This window comes from Chaetodon trifascialis, chromosome 13 (genome assembly GCF_039877785.1).
Source record: "Chaetodon trifascialis isolate fChaTrf1 chromosome 13, fChaTrf1.hap1, whole genome shotgun sequence".
NCBI classification, from domain to species: domain Eukaryota; kingdom Metazoa; phylum Chordata; class Actinopteri; order Chaetodontiformes; family Chaetodontidae; genus Chaetodon; species Chaetodon trifascialis.
This window is the reverse complement of record NC_092068.1, coordinates 16,461,082-16,485,527: the sequence shown is the minus strand read 5'-3', so window position 1 is coordinate 16,485,527 and position 24,446 is coordinate 16,461,082. Positions and strand designations below refer to the sequence as shown.

General features: G+C 42.8%; 1 protein-coding gene across 1 annotated transcript in view; it reads left to right on the top strand.

Annotated features, from left to right (window-relative positions):
- The window catches only part of lrmda (leucine rich melanocyte differentiation associated), a 199,624-nt gene extending 175,178 nt beyond the window's left edge, over positions 1-24,446 (top strand). The window contains exon 7 of the mRNA XM_070978013.1: positions 24,238-24,446. Coding sequence (XP_070834114.1) covers positions 24,238-24,317 — 80 coding nt within the window. The 3' untranslated portion in view covers positions 24,318-24,446. The remainder of the gene's footprint in view (positions 1-24,237) is intronic.

The following is a 24,446-nucleotide window of genomic DNA, read 5'->3' as shown; positions in this document are numbered from 1 at the left end:
AGCCTCCCTCTCTCAGCCACCTTCTTGAAAAGGTCGACGTTGTGATATTTACACCTATCCAAAAACCTGTTGATATCCAAGTCTTTCATAAAGGTTAAAAGTAGGTGTATATCTCCTTCCGATTAAAAAATTTGGCTTTTCTTTTGTGCATGCATCTCCACCCCAGCCCTGCAAACTGTTGGCTAGGCAGTCCACAGAGCTGACTATCAACAGGCAAGAGGCCATGTGTCACAAACTGCAGTAAAAACCAGATGCATTGTAGACGTTTCCAAAGAACGCTCCTTAAACCCAAATGATATCAATGTATCCCACGTGTCTTAAATGGAAAATGCTCCATTAAACCGAATCAAAGTCAAAAAGAATATTATGTGTGCATGTAAACATAAAGTCCATGTGTAGTATTTAGTCAGTTTGTGCTCTTGGACTACTTAAATATGTTTCATTGGCTGTCTTAAGAGTCACTCAATTGCATTAACATGAAGCAAGTGAAGATAATTTCACACAATAGATGTCAGTACATTGTAAAAGTAGCATTGTAACCATTTACTGGAAATGCCACACAGGCTAACAAAATGAAACTGCTCACCAAATTTCACGCTACTCAAATGTAGGGTTTCTTTCTGGCTAAACAAAAAAGATTAAGTGTGGTCACATCTTGAGACTGTTTTTTGAATGTGCAATTGACAGTTTCGACTGACCGAGTCGGCCAAAACCATCATAGGCTTTTCAAAACAATGGCCACTTATCTCAGGGGTAGTTCCTGAACCCCCCGCCCTGCAGATCTTATACCTGAAACATTCATCACTGTCTTCACAATGCAAAACACGTGTGGCAGGTTGACCACCACTATGGTGACGCAACATATCTCTACCCTCCGTTTATGGTGCCAAGGACAGATCTATGTCATGAAAGTGTGGACGGTGGCAGCTTTCACCGGATGTAGGGACAGGAAGTGCCCCGTGCTTTGTCAAAATCAGACCTGGCTAAGAACAGCCCATTTAAAGGTGAGGGGATCTGACACATGAAATATTTTCCCCTCCGTCTAAGATCTGAGCAGCGGCGACAGTCTCTATTTGTTATTTTTATGATGCAGCGCTGCAGTCTTAGATAACACAGCCCTCATCTTCGCCCTTCACCTCCTCTTTATGTCCCTGCCTCCAGCCCCTACCCTAGGTCTTTGATTTTTTTTCTTTTATTTATACTTCTTAAAAATACTTGAGTGTTCTTTATGTGGTAGAGACGGTCACAGTAACTTCTCTTTCAAAGAGAACAAAGCTGTGGCAAAGCAACAGACGACATTTTTCAGACAGTAATTCCAAACAACTGAGCATTTACTGAGTTAAATTCAGGATATAAACAATAGGGGTGAAACAATATACTGCGGGATTTTATGGAGTTCAGTGCAACACTCCCATTTCAATACGCATGGTAAATTAAACAATTCACTATGCAGGTTTGTTCAAAATCTGCTGGAAATGAGAGATGCTCTGGCGATGCTGTGCTGCTTGTTTTTGTTGTTTTTTTGTCTGTGAAGTATTGCTTTTGTTTTGTACCATAATGCTGAGAAATTACACTCAGTGCATGAGATAAAAGGAAAAATATATTGAATCAGACCGTGAACATAGTGAAGTGTTTTTAAGTACACGATACACAGTACACACTGATTGGGACAGTGGATTTTGTAAGGGTTAATGAAGTAGCCTTTTTTAATGAGGGTTCAAGGGAGGCCGTATAGTTTTTTTTTTTTTTTTTTCCTGACTCCTGCAGTAGCAGGCAGATCAGCAGCACTTCTGACATCGCCCTGTCGGCTGCACAGAAAGAACCTCCCTTTCTTCCTTTCAACCCTCTGCACCCACCCCCACCCCCCACTGTGTCACCTGTGTGGAAGCCCCAGAGCCTGGGTGCCAGAGGTAATTACAGCAGCTTTGAGATCCCAGAGGAGGGCAGCGCTGGCAGGTCACTGCCCAGGGAGAGAGGGGTGGAAACCAAGGACAGAACTCCAGGATAAGCTTGTGTAAGCTTGGTTGGCGGAGGAGTCAACCTGGAGGAGACAGAGCAAAACAAGGCAGGAAGGAGAAGAGCAGGAGGGAGAGGAGGGAGGAAAGGGAAATATGTGCTGTTGTGTTAGCGAAATCTAAATCAAGATTTCATGGAGCAGATCTGACAACAGATGGATAGACGGAGTGAAAAGGGGAGGACAAAGGAGGGAGGAAAAGTCAGTAAGAGGAGCACCATTAAACAGCTAAAGAAGGTAACTTGAAAACAAGAGAAAGCAAGACAAAAGACAAAGTGAGGGATGGTGGGGCCTCCAGTGTGTCTTAGTGAAGGCGTGACACAGAGTGGAGTGGAGTATATAGTCTGGCAGAGGGGCCTGAGGATCCTCCACTACTGTCACCTTGGCTCTGACTCTCAGTGCTGGTCCAACTGTCAACTCAACTCTAAATCCAACAGGCCAAAATGGAGTCCCAGCCTTAAGTACTGTGTGTTTTCATGAAGCCTGGTCCACACCGCACTATTAAGCCACAGCTACTGACGTACCACGCTCTTGTGCCTTACCATGATGATTTATCATGTCAATATGCAGAACAATATGCTGGGTTATTTATTGCCAGCTTGTCACTTTCTTAGGATGACACATTTTGAAGTGAGAGTCACAAGTTTATTTCATAGATCTAATTATAACTATATATCAGAAGTATGTAAAGAAGATGCTTCAGACTTGATTGATATATCCATGTGCACAGAGGAGATTTTAATGAAATACCTTTCATTTCCGCCGTATATTTCAATAAATAGGCCAGGCTCTAGTAACTGCTTTTTTACAGGTATCAGATTAAATTTGAGTAGGCCATCCCTCAGCAATGACAGCACTAAATGAAAGGGATATCTTTGTACAAGCAGAGTAAACAGACAAGGAAAAATGCCTGAAATCTGCCTTACAGTATGAGCCTTGGGCCCTTTTAATCTTGTTGTTCTGGGCCTGCTTCCAGCTACTTTGTATGTATGTATCTTAAATGGTGCACAACTGTTATTAAAATCCCAGGAGGAAAGCAGCCTTCAAAGCAAAAAAAAAAACCCCTCTTTCCTAATGACACTCGTGGGGTGTCTCACATTTGTTTGGCGGTTCGCTTTCATTACATGTCAGGGTTATCTGCACCGCAGCTCCTGCTACACTCCTCCTACCTCTCTCAGCCCCCCAAAAAATGAAGCAATGGGAAAAGATCCAAACTAAGAGTAAACTGTTTTATAGTTGCTGCACAACAAATAAACAAACATCTGGAAGCATTCAGAGTGGCCCATTAGAAGGGCTCTGGGCTTTGCCAAAAAGGGGTAAATGATGAGGAATGGGCTGTCGAAAGGCTGGCGGAGACAGGGGAGAGGCCAGATGACGGAGCTGTGGGTGCTAAGCACTGCCTTTTAGAGCTCAGCTGGGCTCAGAGAGATCTACACCTGCTGCTATCTCCTCCTCCCCTCCTTTCCTCCATCAGACATCTGGATGGAATACATGACTAATGGATGACTAAACTGCTAGTGCTGAAACTTAGCTGTTGTCAATATGAAGGGAAAGGTTGTTGGTTTGACTGATGACTTAATGTTCTTCACACGGCGCACTTAGTAAAGCTAAAAATTAATTTGGCAGCTTTAAAAAATGTTACTGCATCAAAACCGATATGCAGTTCCCCAATGTCTGTTTATTGTTGCTTGTATAATAACCAGGGTTGATTAAATTATTTATAACTGCATGGATCAGATGGTGTTGTGAATACAAATATTAACTTTTCATAAAGTCCTGTTCTTTAAAGGGAACATGTGCTACTGGCTATGGAATTGTTTGTTAAATTAATTGGTATATTACATCAGACATCTGTTTCTTTACTCCTGAGATGTTCCCCGTGCTCGTCTTAGCACTGATTCTGTTCTTTTTGTTTGATGTCACTCTGTCGTTAGAATGAAAGCTCTCATCTTTCCGCCGATAATCTTCCCATCCTGGTTTGGACTACCTCGGCATGTTCCACGAGTATGGAAATGTCCTCTCTGGAAGGCGCTGAGAAAAGACAGAGCACCTTTGACGTTTCCCATTAGACACATGTGTACGTGCTCTGCAAGACATTTCACTCAGACTCGTAATGATTATACCAGCAGGATCTGTCCCCTGATAAACATCACTCTTAAACACAAAGACTTGTACTGGCCCCCAAACAACTAAAATGAGGCATATGGAAAGAACAAAGTGTAAGCTTTTCCTCCACACTGGTCCAGAGTAGCATTTGCAGGGCTGCTTTCTATAAAGTTTTTATGATAAACTAAACTATACACAATGCGTGCGTTCAGCATTGAGAAATGACAGATGATGAAATATTGTCATGAGAATGATATATACAGATCTCACTGCCAGCTATATACCATGAGATCGTGTTGAGTGAGCCTCTGCACCAAACTCTACGAGGTGAATTGACAAAGTAAAGACGTGGCCTTCTTCCCGGGCACTGAGTTCATAAAAATGTTTCCCAAGCACTCGTCACTGCATGAAGGTTTTATTTCTTTGCGACGTTTGCCAGTTTGTAAGCTGATGAAGTGTGTAAGATTAGTTTCTAATGACCCTGTGTAAACTTTTCCTCCACATATAGCCACAAAAATTACAACCACAAAAGATGGTCTTTTTGAATATGTGTTTAAGGCTCTGAATGGTACTAGTGTGTATGCTTTTGATGCGTATGTGTACTTATTGCTGATACTACTTATGTACTTTTACTTAAGCTAATATTTGAATGCTGGATTTTGACTTGTATTGAAGTATTTTTACATCATGGTATTATCCATTTTATTTAAGTCAATATCCTAAGTATTACTTCTACTGTGAGTAAGCATGCTTTCTTAATCTATTATACACACTGATCCCTGTTTGGTCATTTTGCTCTAAGAGGGAAAAAAGAAAAGAAAAATACAAAAAAAAAAAAAAAAAAAGATAAAGAAAATCTATTTTGTGTGTGTCCATGTGTGAGTGTAAGCACCTGCTTTCGTGGTATGTGTGTGATCCAACAGACAAAAACAGGACACTAATTGCTAAACCTGTTCCATAATACATTTCACTTACCCGGACTTGTATTGAATGAACAAGAACCTGAAAATTCAGTCACAGTTACATCAATCTCCTCTTCGGGGAGGCAGCTCCTGCTGCATATCACAGCACCTCACAGTGGTATATACTCCGTGTGTAAGAGGACAGGCTGTATTTCCTTTATGCGAGTCAGATGATGTGATATTATTCCTCCCAGGAGTGGATTGGCTCAGCAACATGAATATCCATTAAAGGCGGCCTATGGAGATGGATGAGGGGAGAGGGGACGAGGCAAACTGGGCCTGCAATCCTTCACCGCGACTTCACATAACACTGCACTGTCCGCATCCAAAGTGATGAGAGCTCATTTTTGGATGCAGGCCTGTCCTTGTTATTACTAGCCCTAGAAATCACCTCTACGTTTTCTCCTTCAGAAGCAAGCCAGATTAAAATGCCAGGATAACCTCCTCAACTTCCATGACAGGCTTAACTGCCGTACTCTGACATGCCAGCTCTAAACTGCTTTGAGAAAGCTGCCTTCCACCAAGTGTCATTATCTCTCCGTTATCGGATGGCACTCCTTTCACAGTGTGTGAATAATTCTGTTTGTGCTGGGTTTGGGGATATGTCAGTGACACTATTGTTTTTACCTCGCTGTTTGATGTAGCTGAGAGAGTCTCCTGAGTGTCTTGAGTTCTTAAACTGATGTTGGATGTACACAGCAAAAACTTAAAGTGAAAAGATACAACTGTCAGCTTTTGAGCTACTCTAAGATATTTGTTTGTTAGTTCTTCTTAATCGTAGCATAAAAGTCAATATTTCTCCCTGTGATATTCTGCCTTAATAAGGCATGTTTCACAGTCAAGTATGCTGGAATTGTTTTGACTGAAGTGATCCAAGCAGGTTCATTATGATGCCACAAAGAGTTCATAGATCAAATTAGACATTTTCTACCTATGAAGCTAAAGTCACTGCACAAATCCATGCTGTATTTTTTGAATGCTACTGTATATAACTTAATAATGACCATTGAGCATTTTGAACACTGAGCCTGAAAGCTTATGGTCATACTTTTGAACTCCTCCATCCATCACCACTGAAATATGATGATTACCACAAACTTTGAACCATTTCCTCAGCAGCAGGAAAATATGTAGCCTCCTAAATCTTTACCGTCCGTGACCATTGCAGACAAACCTTAGTTATTTATGGTGACACAAACCCAACTGGACTCACCCGTTTCAACTTGCTCAGGCACAAAGAGACACAAGTTTGAAGCAATATGTTGGCTTCCGCTCCGAACGTGTCAGACTGATAGACAAGGACATGAGTTTCTGCCAAGCTGGCCCAGCCCTCTTGGAAAAACATACCGCTGGTGCTCTGGACCTTGGTCTACTTCCCAGTTGCACTGGTCATTTTCAGGAAAGTAGCAGGACATAAATCAGCCAAAGTGGATAGGTCTTACTGCTAGAATCAGCTCTGAAATTCTGGTATTGCTAATGCAGCCATGCTGTTATTCATTTTCTACCATGATTTGTAGTTGTGGTTCGAGACAAGTGAGATGCGGCCTTGTGCTTTGCAGCCATACTTTCAGTCAGAAGTTGGAGCAGGTTTCTGTTGCCTTCATGGTTCCCAAAGGTGGGAGTCCATCTTAGTAATTTAAGATGGGGGTTAGCTGCCAGATGGTTTTGGATATTTTTACAGCAGGATGGATGTTGGGTCCACCAGTTTTCTTCTGTGTCAGTACCCCTTGAAACAAATTGCTCGGTGAGCAGGCGGAGTCTGTCTATGTGAGGGGGCTCGCTACCCTTCATTCTGATGAATAGCTACTAACATGCTGGCAGATGCTGGACAACTTGTCATGCTAAAGGAGGCAGGATCAGACCTCAATAAGTCCTTGTAGCTTTGTAATTATTGTATGTTACCAGGGATGAAACACAAAAATACAAAATGTCTCTTATTTTAGATATGTATGATACAGCAAGTTCACACAATTAGATGCAGTACTTACTATATTTGTCTCATTGGTTTATGTAGGATCATATATCTCAATCAGAGTGTTTTTAATAAATTATTTTTTGAGTAGACTGTAGATCGTAATTCTACGGTAACTGATCTCACGCAGTAATCATTCAAGATGAAAACATGCCTTAATGCTAGTCTGGTTAATGGCTCCAACAAATTAGATTCCAATTCACTCGGTGGCCAGTTTATCATGCTGGGTGACAACACATTCTGCATGGCTTAACAGCTGTGCTACATCACTAAACCTTTCTGTCAGGCATGATCGTAACAGAGCTATACATGCCATGGATTCACTAATATGCAGTGAGAAAAGGAGCTACCAGTGATAATTTACATGGCAACATAAAGTGGCCTGTTAAAGGACAGGCTCCAAGTGGCAAATCACACACTGAAACAGCTACCTTCCCTGGTTAGCTGTGTCGTACAGAATATAAACACAAACATGAAGATAAATGTGTTTATATAGTATAAACCGACATGCACACACGCATCCACATATGCATGCCACGTGGAGCCAGTGCTTACATATGCATATCATTATACTTAGGCAAAGGTTTACACCACAGTTTATAGAAATGTACAATAAAGCCAGAGGCACAAAATTCATGCGCCAAAGCTAGGATGCTGACATGCTGTAGGTCTACTCTCCTCACATAGACAAATCACCAATGCCTGTTGGTATTTTGCATCAGAAGATGAATGACAGCACACATCAGTCCTGGAAGAATCTGAAACTCCAGGTGCTGGATCATAATTTCACATACATTCAAGTATCAGACCAGGGATGATCCCAGTTTTACTTTTTTAGTTATGTCCAATATTTCTGATGGTGTCTGGGAGCACAGCAACACAACAACAGAGCCAAAATCATGAGCAGTTATGCAGTGACAGCTTTGAAACAGGCCAACAGTTTAGGCAGATTAGCGAAACCATTTTTTGGAGGTGAAACTCGAAGTGAGCCAGCCTAAAATGTTGGTAATTATCCGTCATTGCAAAGGAAGTCTCTTCAGGTACCAACAGGTACAGTAGATCAACGTTGATCCGGGAAGTTGGTCTGGCAAATGTGATGGATGTTTACAGTAAACACTATGGCTCATAATTTTACTGGTTGCTCTCATTTTCTTCTCTAGAAAGTTGTTTCTTGCCCTGTCAGACTTGTTTTTAGTATGGCTGCCACATTCACAGATCTCCGCCATTAACTTGATGAGTATAATGTTACTATCATCCACCCAGAGCCTGGTTCAGTTTGAGGTTTCTGCTGTTAAAGGAAAGCTTTTCCTGGCCACTGTCACCAAGTGCTTGCTCTTGATGGAACTGTTGAGAATGGTCTTGACCTACTCTATATGGAAAGAGTCCTGAGATCATTTCTGTTGTGATTTGGCGTGATATAAATAAAATTTAATTGAACTGAATGCATAGGAGTGATGTCAGAAACTATGAAAAGACCCATTGGTGTTCTCTCTTAAGCCTTTAGTCACACTGGACAAAAAACCCTAACCCTAATGCCCACTAACATCTGGCTTTTGTCTTCAGTTTGAATTGACTTTTTTTCGGTGCAATTCCCGGACGTTTGCGCATAAATATTTCCTAGTATCAGACAGAATTGTCAACTTGTCACACTCTGTTTCCATCTCATCACCATCTCATAAGATGTAAAGGAGTAACCACCATAATATTGCCTCTGCCTTGCCTGTTTTCTCACAAGTTCATGACATCAAATGAGAGACCCCAGAAAAAAAACACAGCAAGGCTAATTTTGGTGTCAAAGCAGTTTTAGGTATTATACTACTGTTCAAATTAGGATACCTGGAAATTTCCCGAGGGTCTGAGTAAGCTCTATGAACATTCTCAAGTGAGTTTGACAGTACATCGTATTGAGCCAGTAGTTATTCTCTTCAAGGCAACAATGCAGATGTGCAGATGTTACTAAATTACTAAAACATGGTAATGCATAAACTTGTCAAGGATAGTGTCAAGACTGTAGTGCAGCCTTTCAAAGTGGGAATGACTGTAAATACGATTTCTCCAGAGTATTGTGGGTCCTGAAACATCAGACACTCACACGCAGACACACTCATTCCCAGGTATCCTCAATGCTCCAAAGCTATTGTGGTGGAAAGAGCTGAACTCATCTGTCAATTACCGCAAGCTCCATTGGGCCATTGTCTAAACTGTTTTCTCACTCACTGGTGAATCCAGTGATTTATTGTCAACTGCCTCGGCATCAATATACAATTGGGAGACACTAAGCTGTGATGTCTGAACACAAACTATTGTCAGAGTATCAGCATAGCTCACATTAAGTGCCATTTAGATTATTCATTGCGTCGGGCTGTGAGGAGGCCATTATCCCATGTGCTGGGATTCCAGTCCTATGGATCTGAGCATCTCTTTACTTTCACATTCACTATCCAACTGAATGAGCCGAACCAAACACTATCTGTTTGGTGTCGTGAATTTTATGGGTCAGCTTGTCCAGTCCTGCCTTAAAGTCCATAAGGTCAACTGGATATGAGTTTCAGAGGGATTTTGTTGAACTGACATGCATTTTATCTCTTAAAAAATAAAGAGGCGCCTCAGTCACAGGAAGGAGCCAATCTTTTACGGTTTGTACTGGCATCAACAATCCAGCTCAACCAGAATGAAAAGAGCGAGGTCACTGAAATGCTAGGAAGTCCAAAACAACCTTTTAATCTGTCACTTTGATTTGCTGATTAAGTCACTTTAAACAAACGGAGCAGGTTTCTCTGTCATGATAATGCGAGCGGACAAGTTATTTCACCATCATAATTTGATTTGTAGATAGTTTCTGGCATGTTATGTCGCTGCAGCGCAAGATGATTGGATTGACTGAGTCATTTTGGTCAAACACATGAATTTATCCCAGATTGTTGTGATTTAAAAGTCTGTTTGCTTCATTCCCCTCCCTCAGGACAAACACGCATCCAAAACTAAACCTTCAGAATTGGTAGCCATCAAACCGTATCATATCTGCTCGGAAAGATGTAATTCTTTGATTATGCATTTGTATGCAGTATGTGTTTGTTGAGCGTATGAGCTAACTGTTATGAACTGCTGCAATACACGTGCTTTATTAAAAAATGCAGGGGAACAGAAAGACTGAGTACGGTAAAATTTCATTAAAAACCTGAAAACTTTTAAACTTTTTTTTTTAAAGTGCAAGTAAATAGAGAATTTCCATTCTTTGCAGTGTTGAGTGCCTGGAGACCCTTGAAAGAAAGCTAAAATATGTCTCTCCATTTGACACCATTAGCAAGCGTTAACACATAACCTTTGGCAGCACTGGCTGACCGCTCTCACCGTTTTAGGCATCTTCTGCAGCAGCAGTTCTGAGCGAAGGATTTGGACAGTTGGATAACAGAGAAGTGGGGAAGAGGGCATGATATTAGACAAAGTGAAATGAACATGTTCACATGTCTAGCAGTGGGATTCTTTGTTTACACTCTATGACCCTGAGATGCAATGTCTCAGGGCTAGCCAGCTGTTTGTTTTGTGCCCTCTGAGCCATAATGTTCTGGCTTAAATAACAAGCTTGGCTATATTTTTCTTCCTTTGCTTTATACCCTCATGGAAAAAAAAAGAAGTTGATTTTGACGTGAATACACATATGTTGTACCATCGCCTGTTTTATTGTTTTGTTTTATGCAGAAGGTGGTAGATTGTAATAGCTGAAAGGATGATATTACAATAACCTTGGGAGAGAAGCGATAACACAGCCATGGGCATCTGTCCTTCCTGCCATCCCTAACCTGCTGTGACATATTGGCTGAGGAACTGCTCAAGCTACAGCACGAACAGCTTATTTGTACTTTTTACACAATACTTGGAGGGATAGCTTCTTTTTTTATCATAAAGTTTTAGAAATTGCCTCCTCAGTCAGCTTGTATTGTGATGTGCTGTTAGCCATTAGACTATGGCGAGGTAATCCTGACAAATACAACGAACAAATCAAGGATATTAGCGCTGTGATGTGCAGTCGATAATATTTGGCTTCATTAATTCCCATGCCCTGAGATGACATCCAGCCCCTATTAGGTTTGAAATCTCATCCCCTTCTCCTCTATACCTCAGCTGTGGCTCAACCAAGCAGCCAAGCAGATAATACGCTCTGAGCTCTGAAACATGTACCATTATAATTAGCTTTGTCAGGTCCTAGCCCCTACAACCCTCATGCAGATAATATGATAATATGTCTTCATAACCGGCTGACCTTACATGCTCAATATTTCTCCCCTTATGAAGATTACATGTCAATAAAGTAATTGAGTCCCGGGGTGTGTGGCAAGTGAAGATTTAGGTTATTGGACTTTTCGGGGCAGTGATGTACGAGCGTTATTATTCTACCTGTCAGTAGATGTGCAGGGGGCTGGGGACAGTCCGAGAGTGTCAGAGGGGAAAGGAGAGGAGAGAAGAGAGGCCGGGGAGGAAGGGAGGGAGAGAGAGGGAGACAGAGATAAGGCAAAAGAGAGGGGAGGGTGCAGAAAGAAATGAAGTGAGCCAAAGAGAGACACTGAGAAGGGAGAGTGAGAGAGACGGAAATGAAGGGAGGAGGAGGAGGGAGGACTGGGGAGAGCTGGAGAGGCGAGATCATTTCTTACACGAGGGGGACAGATCCACAGTTAATCATTCCCTCATACCTTCATCTTTCTGTCCCCTCCCTCACTTTCTGCATATGAACAGGGGATATGTCATATTAATTAAGAGGAGTAGAGTTACAGTGGAGCCATCCGTCTGGATGGGGCACTGGGAGGCCAGAGGGACATGAAATATTCCACGCAACACAAACCTATCATCACCTGTGCCTCACACCTGATTGGCTACCGTGGGTTCATCAGTTTAAATGCTGACAGGAAATGACGGCATGTCGTTTGGCACAACCATAATTTTGAGCAGCACGTGATGTCGCAAAGAGTACATTTTTCATCACATCAGTCTTATATTTTTGGCCAAATGCACTTTAGAACAACTGGAAATCATTTTACCAGTAATCACACAAACATGGTTCTTGTGTACAAGAACCATACACGTTAATCAGTGTTTCCATAAATGTGCAAGTTTTTGCCAGTTTTCAACTGCCGTCCTTAGGCAATATATCAATGTAGTACCAATATATACATGCTTTATGTACACGCATGCTGTGTATGCAGTATGTATGAATAAATGAATGCATTAAACTACATCTTGTCAAACAGATAGCCGACGTAAGTAGCAATTACAGGAATTAGTGCGCATATACACATTGTATACGCATGTTTATATTCACAGATGCACTGATCAATCAACATACTGTACATGTGTGCGTACTGTACATGTGTGTCACCCCAATGTCATGATTTCCAAATGCTCCACCTAGAATAAAACAACCCCCAAAAAAAGAAAGCACACTTCTTACTTTCTTACCTCGGTCAAAAGATTTACAAAATAATCTGTAAATGCTAACAGTTTATGCTCATATCATAATTTTCGCCTACCACATCACCCATGCAGTACGAGACACATGTTTTTGTAAAAAGAACAAGATACGTGAAATTCACTTCATGTTTTTGTTTCAAAGCATAAAGGAAGAAACTCTGATCACCACGGTGCACCTGTGTAGTCATCTGTACTTTTTTCCTTTTCCTTTTCCTTTTCCTTGTCACACGAAATGACAAATTGTGCTAAATGCAATATCTCAAGGTACTGTTTTGTCCATCATAATTTGACTGTCAGTGCTAGAGACAGAGGAAATGAGATGTGAAAATGAGTGTGGTCGATTGAGGTCCAACGATGAAGGTTACGCACGTTTTCAGCTGCGAGAGAGACGGGAGCAGGGGACACACAAAGGCAGGGTGGGAGAGCAATGTTAAAGGATATTTTACCATGTCCTTTTGGATTAGGTCTGGAGATTGATATCTTCCAGTCAGATGAAGCTCTGATGTGAGTGATCCAGCCTCTCCATCATTGTGACATGCAGCTCTTGGCTAACGCTCATCCGTGTTGATGGGCACACCCTACGCCATGAGGGCCCTGGCTAACATACCCACCTTCCTCTTTCCCCATCTCTGTCTGCATCACTCTGTTCTTTTATTTCTATTGCCCTTCTACCCTGTTTTCTGTCACCATGTCATGTCCAATCACTGTTTGGCTGGCCAGGCACTCAGTCGGGCAGGCAGGGAGCAGGAGCCCCAGGTAGAGAACTGCCTAACAGGCGTCAGGATGGGCACTGAAATGACTCTAATAATGGGGTCCCCGTGTGGCCCAGACAGGCCAGTCAGTTAGCAGGGCCAGGATGGGGAGTAATAAGTGTTGGATGTCTGCAGGGGAAGGAAGTGTGAAGGAGTACAGCCAACCTAGGGCACTCCGGTCAGGCAGGTGCAGCCAGCCGGGGTCTGAGGGGAGCGACTGTGGAGCAAGACGTCAGATTAGTATTGATATGTGTCACGCTGAAGGTTGCCAGGCTGTTTGTTTAAGAGAGTGTCTCAGAGTGGTAGCGGCCATGCAGTAATTGATGTCTAACTCAAAGAGAGAAGCTAGAGGACAACCTGATGTGCCTGCTGCTGAGTGAAGGGCGAGACCTTTGTGAAACAACCATTGTCAATTTTATGGTGTGATGAAGGAAGAAAATGCTGCACGATGTGCACCTGTATTATCTGTGCATGTTTTTATGCATGTGTGTAACTCCAGCAGCAGTTCCTTCCATGGCCAAATTTTGTTGGCCATCTTTGATTTGATGGAAATTGCCACTGACAGGTAGCGAGGTGCCATTTTGTCCACTGATCCGTGAAGTCCATCATTGTCTGTGTAGTTGAGTTTAGTTAACATGGCACTTAGCGACTGACATTGCTTCAGAGCCGGCAAAACACTGTCATTGTCATGTCACTTATCTTTTGCTAACCAATTTTTGATGCTTTCCTCACTGAATGCCTCGATGAACGCTTCTGGCTTTTTACAGTAGGCTTGTTCAGCCAGACAGAGTTTCGGTGCCCTCCAAGTATAAACTATATTTCAACCCCTCAACACATTTTAAACCCTGATATCAGAGGGAATAGGTTGCCCAACACCTTCCACTGATAAAGCCACTGCTGTCCTTTCTAGTATGGCTATCTGGTAACAAGCTACTTCCCTTTGAACAGTTTTATGTGGTTGTAATTGACCTGACAATGGGGTTCATTATGCAGTCCCTTTCATGCTGTTTTGCCTGATAATTATTATTTAATGTGTTCGGATGGAGAGCATCATTAATTCATCCCTTCCTCCAATGTCAAAGAGATGAACAGTGAAGTTATCACTCTCTGGTGATTAATATTATGCTCTTTTGTTATTGAATCCTGTCCCAGTGATTAAACCTTCATTGAGTGACTCACCAGCCGCTCTTATTAACAGCACCATTACTGAACACAGCCAAACCTCTAATTGCGATTTTCACTTTTTCTTTCCATTTCGGTCAGAGGTTTGAACCACTTATCTGTGCTTTTCTTTTAATTAGAAATCCTGGGTGTAATGAAGAACACAATCGATCAGTGTCAGGGTGTGCGGTGTGCATGCGTGGTGATTTGTGATCCACATGTTGACGGAGAAAATGAGCGCTTATGATTACTGGCATCATTAGTGGTTTCATGTGCCCTTAAGGGGAGACGAACCCTTTCAATAACTCCAGCCATAAATAACCAGCTTGTCGTTATTGCGCTTACAGGAGGGTTTTTGTTTTTTTCACATGCAGGGTCTGTGTTGTCAGCGCCTTGGCTAGAGGATGTCTCGAGAAAGGCGCTCCAAGGGGACTTAGGACTTTGTAAAGTGTCCCCCACCTTAAACCACCCCCCTCTTATCTTCAGACTCCAGAGCTACTGTAACCACTGTTCTCTCCTGGCTGTATGTGGAATAAATGTCACTGAAATTAATTCCACCATTTTTTTTTCATTAGACCCCCCACAACGGTAATCTCGTTCTTCAGTCAAAATTTATGTGCCCCAGAATTCAATTTCCTTCTCATCCTCATAAGTTGGAAGTACAAAGACTGATAGGCATTCATCTGCTTCTAACTGTAATTCACCCATCAATGAATAATGCCATCCTCAATTTAAAGTGTTTGATTAAGGCCATTTAGTGAACTGACAGTGATGGAGTGCTATTTTTCATACTCCCACCAATGTTGCCGATAAGCTCAAAACATAAAGTGTGCACTCCATCGCATGTCTGATTATTGATTTATATGTTTTCCTCCTCACATTCATTTGGTTTATGTTTATTCTATCAATGTTGACCCTAATCTCACACATATCCTGTTCTATAATAGTAGCTCTCAGTTCCTGAAGCGTCTAAAAACATACAGAATGTGTAATTGTTGCATTAAGGAGAATCATGTGGCAAAATCAACCTGGTATTGATCAGAGCTGGTTGAGCCACGACCCAGCAACCTTCCCCTGACAGCCTATCAGCCTGTGGCAACAGCACATCTTTCAACTCTCCATCTCCTGCACACACACACACACACACACACACACACACAGACTCTCTCTCTCTCTCTCTCTCTCTCTCTCTCTCTCTCTCTCTCTCTCTCTCTCTCTCCCACCCCTCACATTTTTTCATCCTTTGTTGGCCCTCTGTGTGTGTGCGTGTGTGTGTATGTATGTGTGTGTGTGTGTGTTGTTTTTATCTGAGTCATGCACGCAGTTCTTAAATCTCTCCTCCTCTCTCTTTCGATCCCCGATCTTGGACTCTTCCACCCCAATAATTTAACACCCCACACCGAACTATGAAGTCCCAAACAAACACCTATTGAAAGTTTGCCCTGCAACAGCGGAAGCAAAAATACATCACGCAGAATTAAAGCTCAACAATGTGTTTGTATACATTGTGTGTTCGTATATATACTGCGGTGGAGAAACATGATGTTTGAATGGGTGACAGACCAACCACTGAGTGACTGACAGGAAGTATACAACACGCCGGGCTGCCTGGTGAGAAGTATTTGGAAAGTCTGACGTCCAAGCCTCATCAAGTGTCAAGAGAGAAAGAGTTATGTTGTCTTTCTCCACTGTGATGGACAGGCATTTCATTGTGGGGGCTTGTTAAGCCAACACTGTTACCAGAATTTCTAATCATTTCATTAGCTGATAGCTCATAGGTGGGTGCCTTTGCTTTAATCTGAAATTGCACAATGTCCTGTATTTAAACATGTATTTTTTTAGTGTTTGTGCAAAGCTACTGGATGTTTTACTGTCCTGCATGCCTTGCGATGCCTCGTTAGAGTAGTTCTTGCGTTGTAGGCAGTATAATCCGCTCCTTCCTGTCTCTCCTGCCCTCCTTCCATCCCTCTTCCTCTCTGCCTTCTCCCCAGCCTCTGCCTGGGTGAAAAATGGGGCGCATTTCCCTGATAGCCTGTGTGGATGTGGAGAGTATAAATGGCTAATGAATTACAGATGAACATTGACGCAAATTAATCTTCCTGATGTCCCAGGGTTATATGGCAGCTATTTAAAAGTTTAATCAATACACTGAAGTTGAGAACATGCAGGCGCTGCAGTTGTTTGGCTGCAGTAAACAGCCAGGAGGGGAACAGGGAAGGCCTGAGCCCAGGGCATGCATCATAATGACAGCTATTCATGTTTAATGGACTAAATATTTTTTATTGGGAGAGAACAAATGTCACTTTCATTTTCAAAGTTACACACAGGAGTTTTGTTTGAGACCCAAGAGAGACAGGGGACATCTCAGTTGTTAAAATGCATAACTAATTGACAGAGGAGTCTATTAGTAGAATAAAGATGGAGGAAGGATGGATTTAGTTCCAACATGTCATATGTAGCCTTCCCTTTTGTGAGAAATGTGCATCATAAAAATGATAATAACACGGACCTCATGCTTGTGCCATCAGTGTGTTTTACTTAATTGATGTTCCCTCTTGCTCTACAACCTCTCCTTCACTCCCACACACTTGCACATATGCAATGTGTTACATGAACTTAAGCCTTTCTCAACATTTTTCACCAGCTCTACTTTTCAATGCAATAAAACAGCTCATCACTTGTATGACATATTGATGGAAAATAAGACAAGTAGCATCACAGCAGAAGCATAATTCTACGCCACTGTTTGAAGTGACAATGTTTTCTTTGTCACCGCCTATAGAAGAAGAAGAAATGTGTAAATTGTGTGGTTTTTTTAAACAAAACATAGCATACACTGTTTTTAGTATGAAAAACTACACCAGAAAAAAACGTAAATCAACTGGTGGAAAATGTTAAAATTTTAATGGATAAATTGGTACAGTAAGTGTCCCAGCTGGTCTGGAACTGTGGGTCGTATATCTGTTAAGATTTGTTCTCACAGAGCAGAGCATGATTTCTCAGTTTGCTCATTGCGAGCTTCCCTGAAATACTGAAAAAATACACAGTAGGTGGCTATTTTTGACTCAGCAGAAATGCATATTTAGTAAGAGAGCGGTGTTTTGACCATTTTCATATACCGTAAAGACGTTTAGGAAATTAGACGATTTAGCTGATCCTGGAAGAAGGAAAGTACAACAAACTGTCAGCGTTGTTTTTACAAAGAGAACATTGGATGTTGTTGCTTTGCCTGCTTTGAGAGCAAAGTCAGTCGAGCCAGTTTTCACAGTTTATTCCAGTGTTTCTGTGGTGCCTTTTACTGTAAGGACTGTACTGCTGCATGGCGTGTGGAAATGAAGCAAATATGTCCCGCATTAACAAGGCCTTACATTCCATTTCTCCTGGCATTTTTTAGCCAAATTGACCCCAGCTTTAGTCGCATAATTGTTTTCAGTGGGCATTTGATTGGCCTCAAACATCCTGATTCTGTGAAATCAAGCACAGAGTAAATGCATATTCAATTAAATAGAATAATAAAAATATAGAAATTAGCACACACACACACACACACACACACACACACACACACACACACACACACACACACGCTGACACACGTATCCAGCATACCAATGCTAAGTGAAACAATTCCATTTCTCTCCATGTGTGCTGTGTGTGCCAGCCCGCCTCTCAGTAGGCTGAATCACAGTCCACTGGCTGTTGGTTTATGGGACGCAGGGGGGTTATCTATCTGCAGGCCTCCCTATAGAGAGGAGGTGGCGACTCCATCTCATGACGTTGGGCTGAACTGATAAAAGGACAGCCGGAGATGGATTGTGTCCACAATAATAGCCCTGGCTCACAGCAGCCTACGCCCCAAGCTCATAAGTCACTCTTGCACCAACTCTTATGGATGCCTGCCCCCAGCTCCATCTGACCCCATCCCCCACCTGCCCGGCACTGTTATTTCAGCCCTTGCAGATAATACAGAAAGTGTAATTGCCTTGTTAATTGGCTTTTTTTCCTCATTGCATTATTTCTTTGATGGATAGCAGCACTGATGGAATTGTTGGCTAAGTGGCCAAACTAGAGGGTGGGACAGAAAAGGAGAGGAGGCAAAAAAAAATAGAGCAAACAAGAGAACTGAGAGAGAGGGCTCAAAGAGAGCAAATAAGAGAGTTAAGTGTGAGGAGAGGGAGAAAGACAGAGTGGAAGCAGTTGAGACGAGAGGGGAGGATAGATGTGAAAAGGGGGCAGGACAAGAAACTAGGAGTGGAGGGAGTGGATTCATGCTGCGAATAGATAACCTTGATGTTAAAAGCTACATCCGTCGGATGTGTCTTTCTGTGACATATTGATGGCCCTTGAAAAGAGTCAAGCTGATTGTATGCAGGGAACAATCATTAAACCCACTCCATCTTCCTTCTCTCTCTGACTCTTTCTCGTTCTTTTAAGTGTCTGTGTGTGTGTGTGTGTGTGTGTGTGTGTGTGTGTGTGTGTGTGTGTGTGTGTGTGTGTGTGTGTGTGTGTGTGTGTGTGTGTGTGTGTGTGTGTGTGTGCGCACAATTGTGTGTGTTATGATTAAATACAGTTTTTAAGCAGGCTGTGTGAGCTAATATGGCTAAGAATCCCTGCAGGTGCACTCGGACAAGCAGAGGCCATCACTGTAATTTTTAAGATGATTGTACCTTGACTTGACTTTTTTTTTTTTTAACTTGCAGAAATGTGTGTCAAGGTAGAAAAATACCTGGATGTCCACCAGGTAGTAGTAGTTCTCCTGAATATAGAACTTTCTGATTACAATGAAACATTACACTTCAGAAATCTCTCTATGAATGTTTTAAGTGAAAAATAGACAATGCAGTGACAGAACCAGCAGTGCCTAGTTTGACAGTTCAGTCAGATTTTTCCTGATCTGTTGTGCTGGACCGGGTCATTTGCATCAAGTTGAGGTTGAGTCATGTTTATGCGAGTTCATTTATGTCGGCTGGCCATCATGCACCGTGCAGCTGCTTCTCCTGCTCTCCATAGAAAATGGACCCATCGACTTGACATCCATCAAACGAATCCAGTGTGTCATATCTCGCCCATCCGCAGCCTAACTTTCCTAACTCACAACCCCCGCCATCAGTTACCACCATTACTGGTAATTGATGTTCACTTACTTTCACCCATTGACATTTCAGCTTTGCCAAAAAGAAGCCACCTATGAACAAATGCACTAAGGCTAGAGGAACAGAGGCTAGCTGAAAGAGACAGGACTCCTGCTTTCTGTCATTGGATGGTATTAGACAGTCTTTCTACTAAATTCTAAGTGTCCTTGAAAATTGAATATCCAGTGGAAAGCACATTTTTAGGAGATATACAGTAAATCTGCTTAGATGCCCAGGAAACAGAAGTATGTCCGTCAGAACCAAGAGTGTGAGCTAAACTGCTGCAACCAGACTCCTTGACGTCTCAGGAAGCACTGAGTGACTTACACTGTATTGATCAACAACAAGACAGTAAAGTATCACTGAATGCACCATTGACAGACCTCGAGTAAGGAGTCCTCAGTTGTTTGTCTGTAGGTATTGGTTCAGTGGTCTTAGTAATTTATAGAGCTGATTTCTGTCCGACCATTATTGCTTATACTTACTAAAGAAAATTATATATTCAGTAGAAAAAGAAAATGTTGCCATATGTGTTGATTTCAGAGCAGAGCACTGTACATAGGAGGCTTTGTACAGCTGGCTTACTCACAGTGTGGCAGAGTGGCCCATCAAGCCCCCGTAGAGAGGACACATGCTTTGGGTAATCAGCTCTGAAAAGACCAGACTGTTTGACGATGAGCTCACACTGCAGCATTAACCAAGAGGAAGATGCAAGATACAGACTGTACATCCCTTTAATAAAGACAAGAGGGTTAGCTACTCCCCTTAAAAACAACAAGGTGCTGTGTTACATATGCAGAACAAAGGCCTGATTGTTCCTCCACCAGGGCATGATGGAAACATTAGCCTCCACATCACTTGTTAATGTGTCACTTTAATGGCTGCTCCCACACTGTTCTCACTGCGTGTTGTGTTTGTGTGCATGAGGTGAAAGTGTGTATGGGTTCACGATAATGTGTATATGGTTGAGAATGTGGGTGTTGATTCAAGTGTGCTCATCCGTGGCTTAGGATACACAGAGGATATTGTAGACTACTGGGTTTGGCACTGTACCACTTGTTATTAAGTATCAGTTCATCAGGCGGAACCCCACAGGCGTGAGCATGGCCTCAGAAGGCGTTATGTAAGAGTGAGTGTGGCTTAGTTATTCCCTGCTCTATCTCCATCCGCCCCATCTTTCTCCTGGTTTGTCTCGTAATAAGAGCGAACTCTCGCTGTGAAGGGAATGCAGTCAACTGGAATGTGTTTATGCACAAAGCACACTACTTCATGTAATGCTGAAATGTATCTGGAGCTTGAGCCAGGTTGCACAGGAAATTAAAAGATGCATTCGCGCACTTCTTCACCCAATGGGAACCAGACCTCATCCCTGTTCTTTCTTCTGCTCATTCCCTTAATTTACTCTTCCTCTTCTCCTTTGATCGCAGATATGGCTTCTTTTTTTTTTTTTTTTTTTTTTTTTTTTTTTTTTTAAAGTGCTGTTGGAGAGTTACAGGTCACACATCGCCAGAGCTTTCTGATTGGTGCTTTAGAATCTCAGAATGTGTTCCCCTCCAATCCTTCTCAGTCCCCACGGGCTAGTGGCGAGCTCAGCAGAGTGTGAAGGCTTGAGGGGCCTTTAGCTTTAGTTCCTTCATCTGTGAAGGTTATCTCTGAAAGGCTTTGGTTGCAACCTACAAATATATCCCCTCCAGGTAATGTCTTATAGGAGCCTTGCTTCTGGAACCTGAGTGGGTAATCTCTTTAAGGGCCCCAGTCCTGGAGAGAGTGAGTTTCTCGCCGGGTAAGCTGTGAATATGTGAAAGGCCCCGGCGCCCATGTGATCAGAGCGCTGTGAGACACCCCAAGTCCTGTGGTGTCAAGCCCAGTCTCCAGCCGTGGCACCTATATCCCCAGGCGAATCACGGCAGCTGGAATTCCCCCTCCTGCCCCAACCTCCTCACTGTCAGAGAAGCACATACACACACATGCGCACACAGACACACACGTATATGTATCCCTCACACACCGGGGGAACAGGCAGGCATGGAGCTGGTCCCGGATTTTATCGGAGGTGACAGCTCCTCACACTTCAGTGTTTGGATCACCTCAAGTAGCTGGGCTATGAGGGGAAATGAGCACTGCTCCACTACAAAGTCCAGATTTAGATTGACTGAGCTTGTCCTCGGGCCTGTGGGCTGCTGCTGGAGCCGCCGCCGCCACTGCTGCTGCTGCTGCTGCTGCTGCTGCTGCTGCTGCTGCTGCTGCTGCTGCTGCTGCTGTACTGCTCCTCCGCCTGACAGAACACCCACTACTGCTGCGAGGGACTGGTGTGTGTTTTTGTGTGTACATCTGCGTATATGCGCGTGTGTGTGTGTGTGTGACTTGGTAGAGCCTACTTTGAAGAGTCAGAGAGAGTGGGGGAAAGAGAGCGATGTGTCAGGTTTGGTTAGAATTGAGGGTGGCATCAGAATATGCTTGGCACTAATATGGCACCAGTATCTCTGTCCCTGTCTCTGCTTTCTGTCACTTAGTTGCCATTCTCTTCCCGCCCTTGACAATGTCTCTTTGGATTATGTGATTGGACTTAGTGCTCGGAGCACCCCTCATCCCTCTGCGACACCGCCTTTCCCATAAGTCTCTCCTTTCCTGCCCTGTCTCTGGTCCGGCCCCCTCCTCCTCCTCCTATAATGCACTTGATGTCTATTTAAAAAGCCTGGCGAAAGCTGTATCTGTTCTGCTGTCAGAGGATCATTGACGGCACTAATGCCACTTGTCCTTGCCTCATTTGGTGAGAGGTGACACCAAGCTGCAGCCCACCACATTCATCAAGTGGCAGTGGGAGCGCTGTGACATCAAAGCCAGAGCTGGGCAGCCCTCTCCCTGGCCAGCAGCTTCTCTCATTACAACAAGAAAGCACTGCTGGCCATCTTGGTTTTATCCTCTGCGGTGTTTTCGGTGGCTTCTTTTTCAGCATTCAGGTTAATGATTTCTGTAAATGTAACTCCAGGAGCTGACCTTAGCTGAACTTACGCTGTTCATACTATAAAACTACTACTATAAAATAGATACAAGACATATATAAGCCTCTCTGATAGAATAATTCCAGGTATTTTCCTTAGTTGTGATGAACTATTATAGCATACTGACTCTGACTTTCTTTTGCTAGTATGACTAGTTTTAGCTGTTTAATCTCAGTTAAAATCAGGAGAACTACTCCATTTCTACTTCCTCCCCTTAACTGGAGATAATAAGAGAAAACCAAAGTCCTCTCCAAAGCATTAGTCTGCTCTTGATCAGGCTTTTCCAGCAAGTTAATCGAATGAAACACTGTTCATTTAGTGGCAAGATATTGCATCTCAACTCCAGAAATGATGTGCATTATCTTGTTACAAGCGAACACACATGGGCTTGCCACACCCGTGCCTGCTGATGGTTGAATAATTGCTTGCCGTGATGGTTCAGCGTGTGTGTGGGTGTGCTGTACATTACTAGTAGTTACAATGTAACTGAACTTCCTGGCTGCTGTTTGTTGCTACAAACTCTCGTCTTTCATTTTCCACGAGGAAAAGCCTCATCACATCATGCATTTCCACAATTTCCACACATTCACAGCAATCAAAGAGGCCTGTATTTTCAGTTAGAACCGTTTAACACAGGCCTTTAGCAACCTTTTCGGCTCATGACCCCATTAAACAAAGCACTTCTTTTATGTTTGTGTTATTGCTGTCCGTTTTCAACAAGTTTGTTTAATTGGAATTTTTTTAAAAAGAGGAAGAAACTTGTATCGCAAAAAATATCTTTCTTTGTTTCTGCCTTCCTGCTGATCAGCTGGCAACCCCTCACATTTATCTTGTGATTCCTTGTGAGGCTTCCGCCCTACATTTTGGGAACTGTGAACATGGCTCAAATTTCTATGTTTAAGAAATTACTGATCAGTGAATGCCGAGATGCGAGTTTGTCTGTCTCTTGCTGAAATATTCGAAGACACAAATCCAGTCACAAATGGTCACTGCATATTGATGCGGCACATACATAAATGAAGCCAGTTGTCAACGCAGTCAAACAGTCCAGATAGAGGAGTCACAAAGCTACAAAATGACCAAGCATGGCCAGCTACGCTTTCACTGAGTCACAGCTGAACTGCTGCTCAAGCGCTCGTTGACGTCTGCCAGCATGGATCATGGTCAGTCGAGAGCACTTGTGGAGATAGCTATCGTTCGTCATCACCATCATTGTTTCATTCATTTACAATATTTAGCATCAGCTAGCTTAATAACACTCTACCACAGCTAGCCATTGTGTGTTTAAAAATGCATGTTACATCACTGATGCTCCCTCAGTCACGACCACCCTCTGCTACATTTTTTTGGTTAAAGTTTCAGTAAAAAAAAAAGCATATCATTGGTTGATGCTTCACCGCATCATGGAAGCGCTGAAGGCAGTTGTAGCCCGTCATGCAGCAACAAGTGTCGGTTTGGACCTTCATAACGCCGGCTTCCAATGAAAGTGACTTGTAACCTGTTGTCACCGGCAGTCTGAACACACTTTTAGTCTCAAGTGCTAAATGCTGTAAAGGAGGTGAATACATTCAAGTTATTGTTCTCTGTTTTTAACAATAAATGTTGTCTTATTTATTTTTAATCCTGCATGTACCACCAGCACCTCACCTGACTTTCTCTCATTATGTTTTTAGGGGTATTGACCAAGTGTCGCTACGTCTACTACGGCAAGCACTCAGAAGGAAACAGATTCATCCGAAATGATCAGCTCTGATGGACAGCTGGTCAGGCGTGAAGAGGGATGTGAATGACAATGGACGTTACCAGACGGAGAGAGGATCAAACCGGTCTCCTATTTATTCAAACCACTGGTGACACTTGAGTCACCTCATCTCCTCACTAG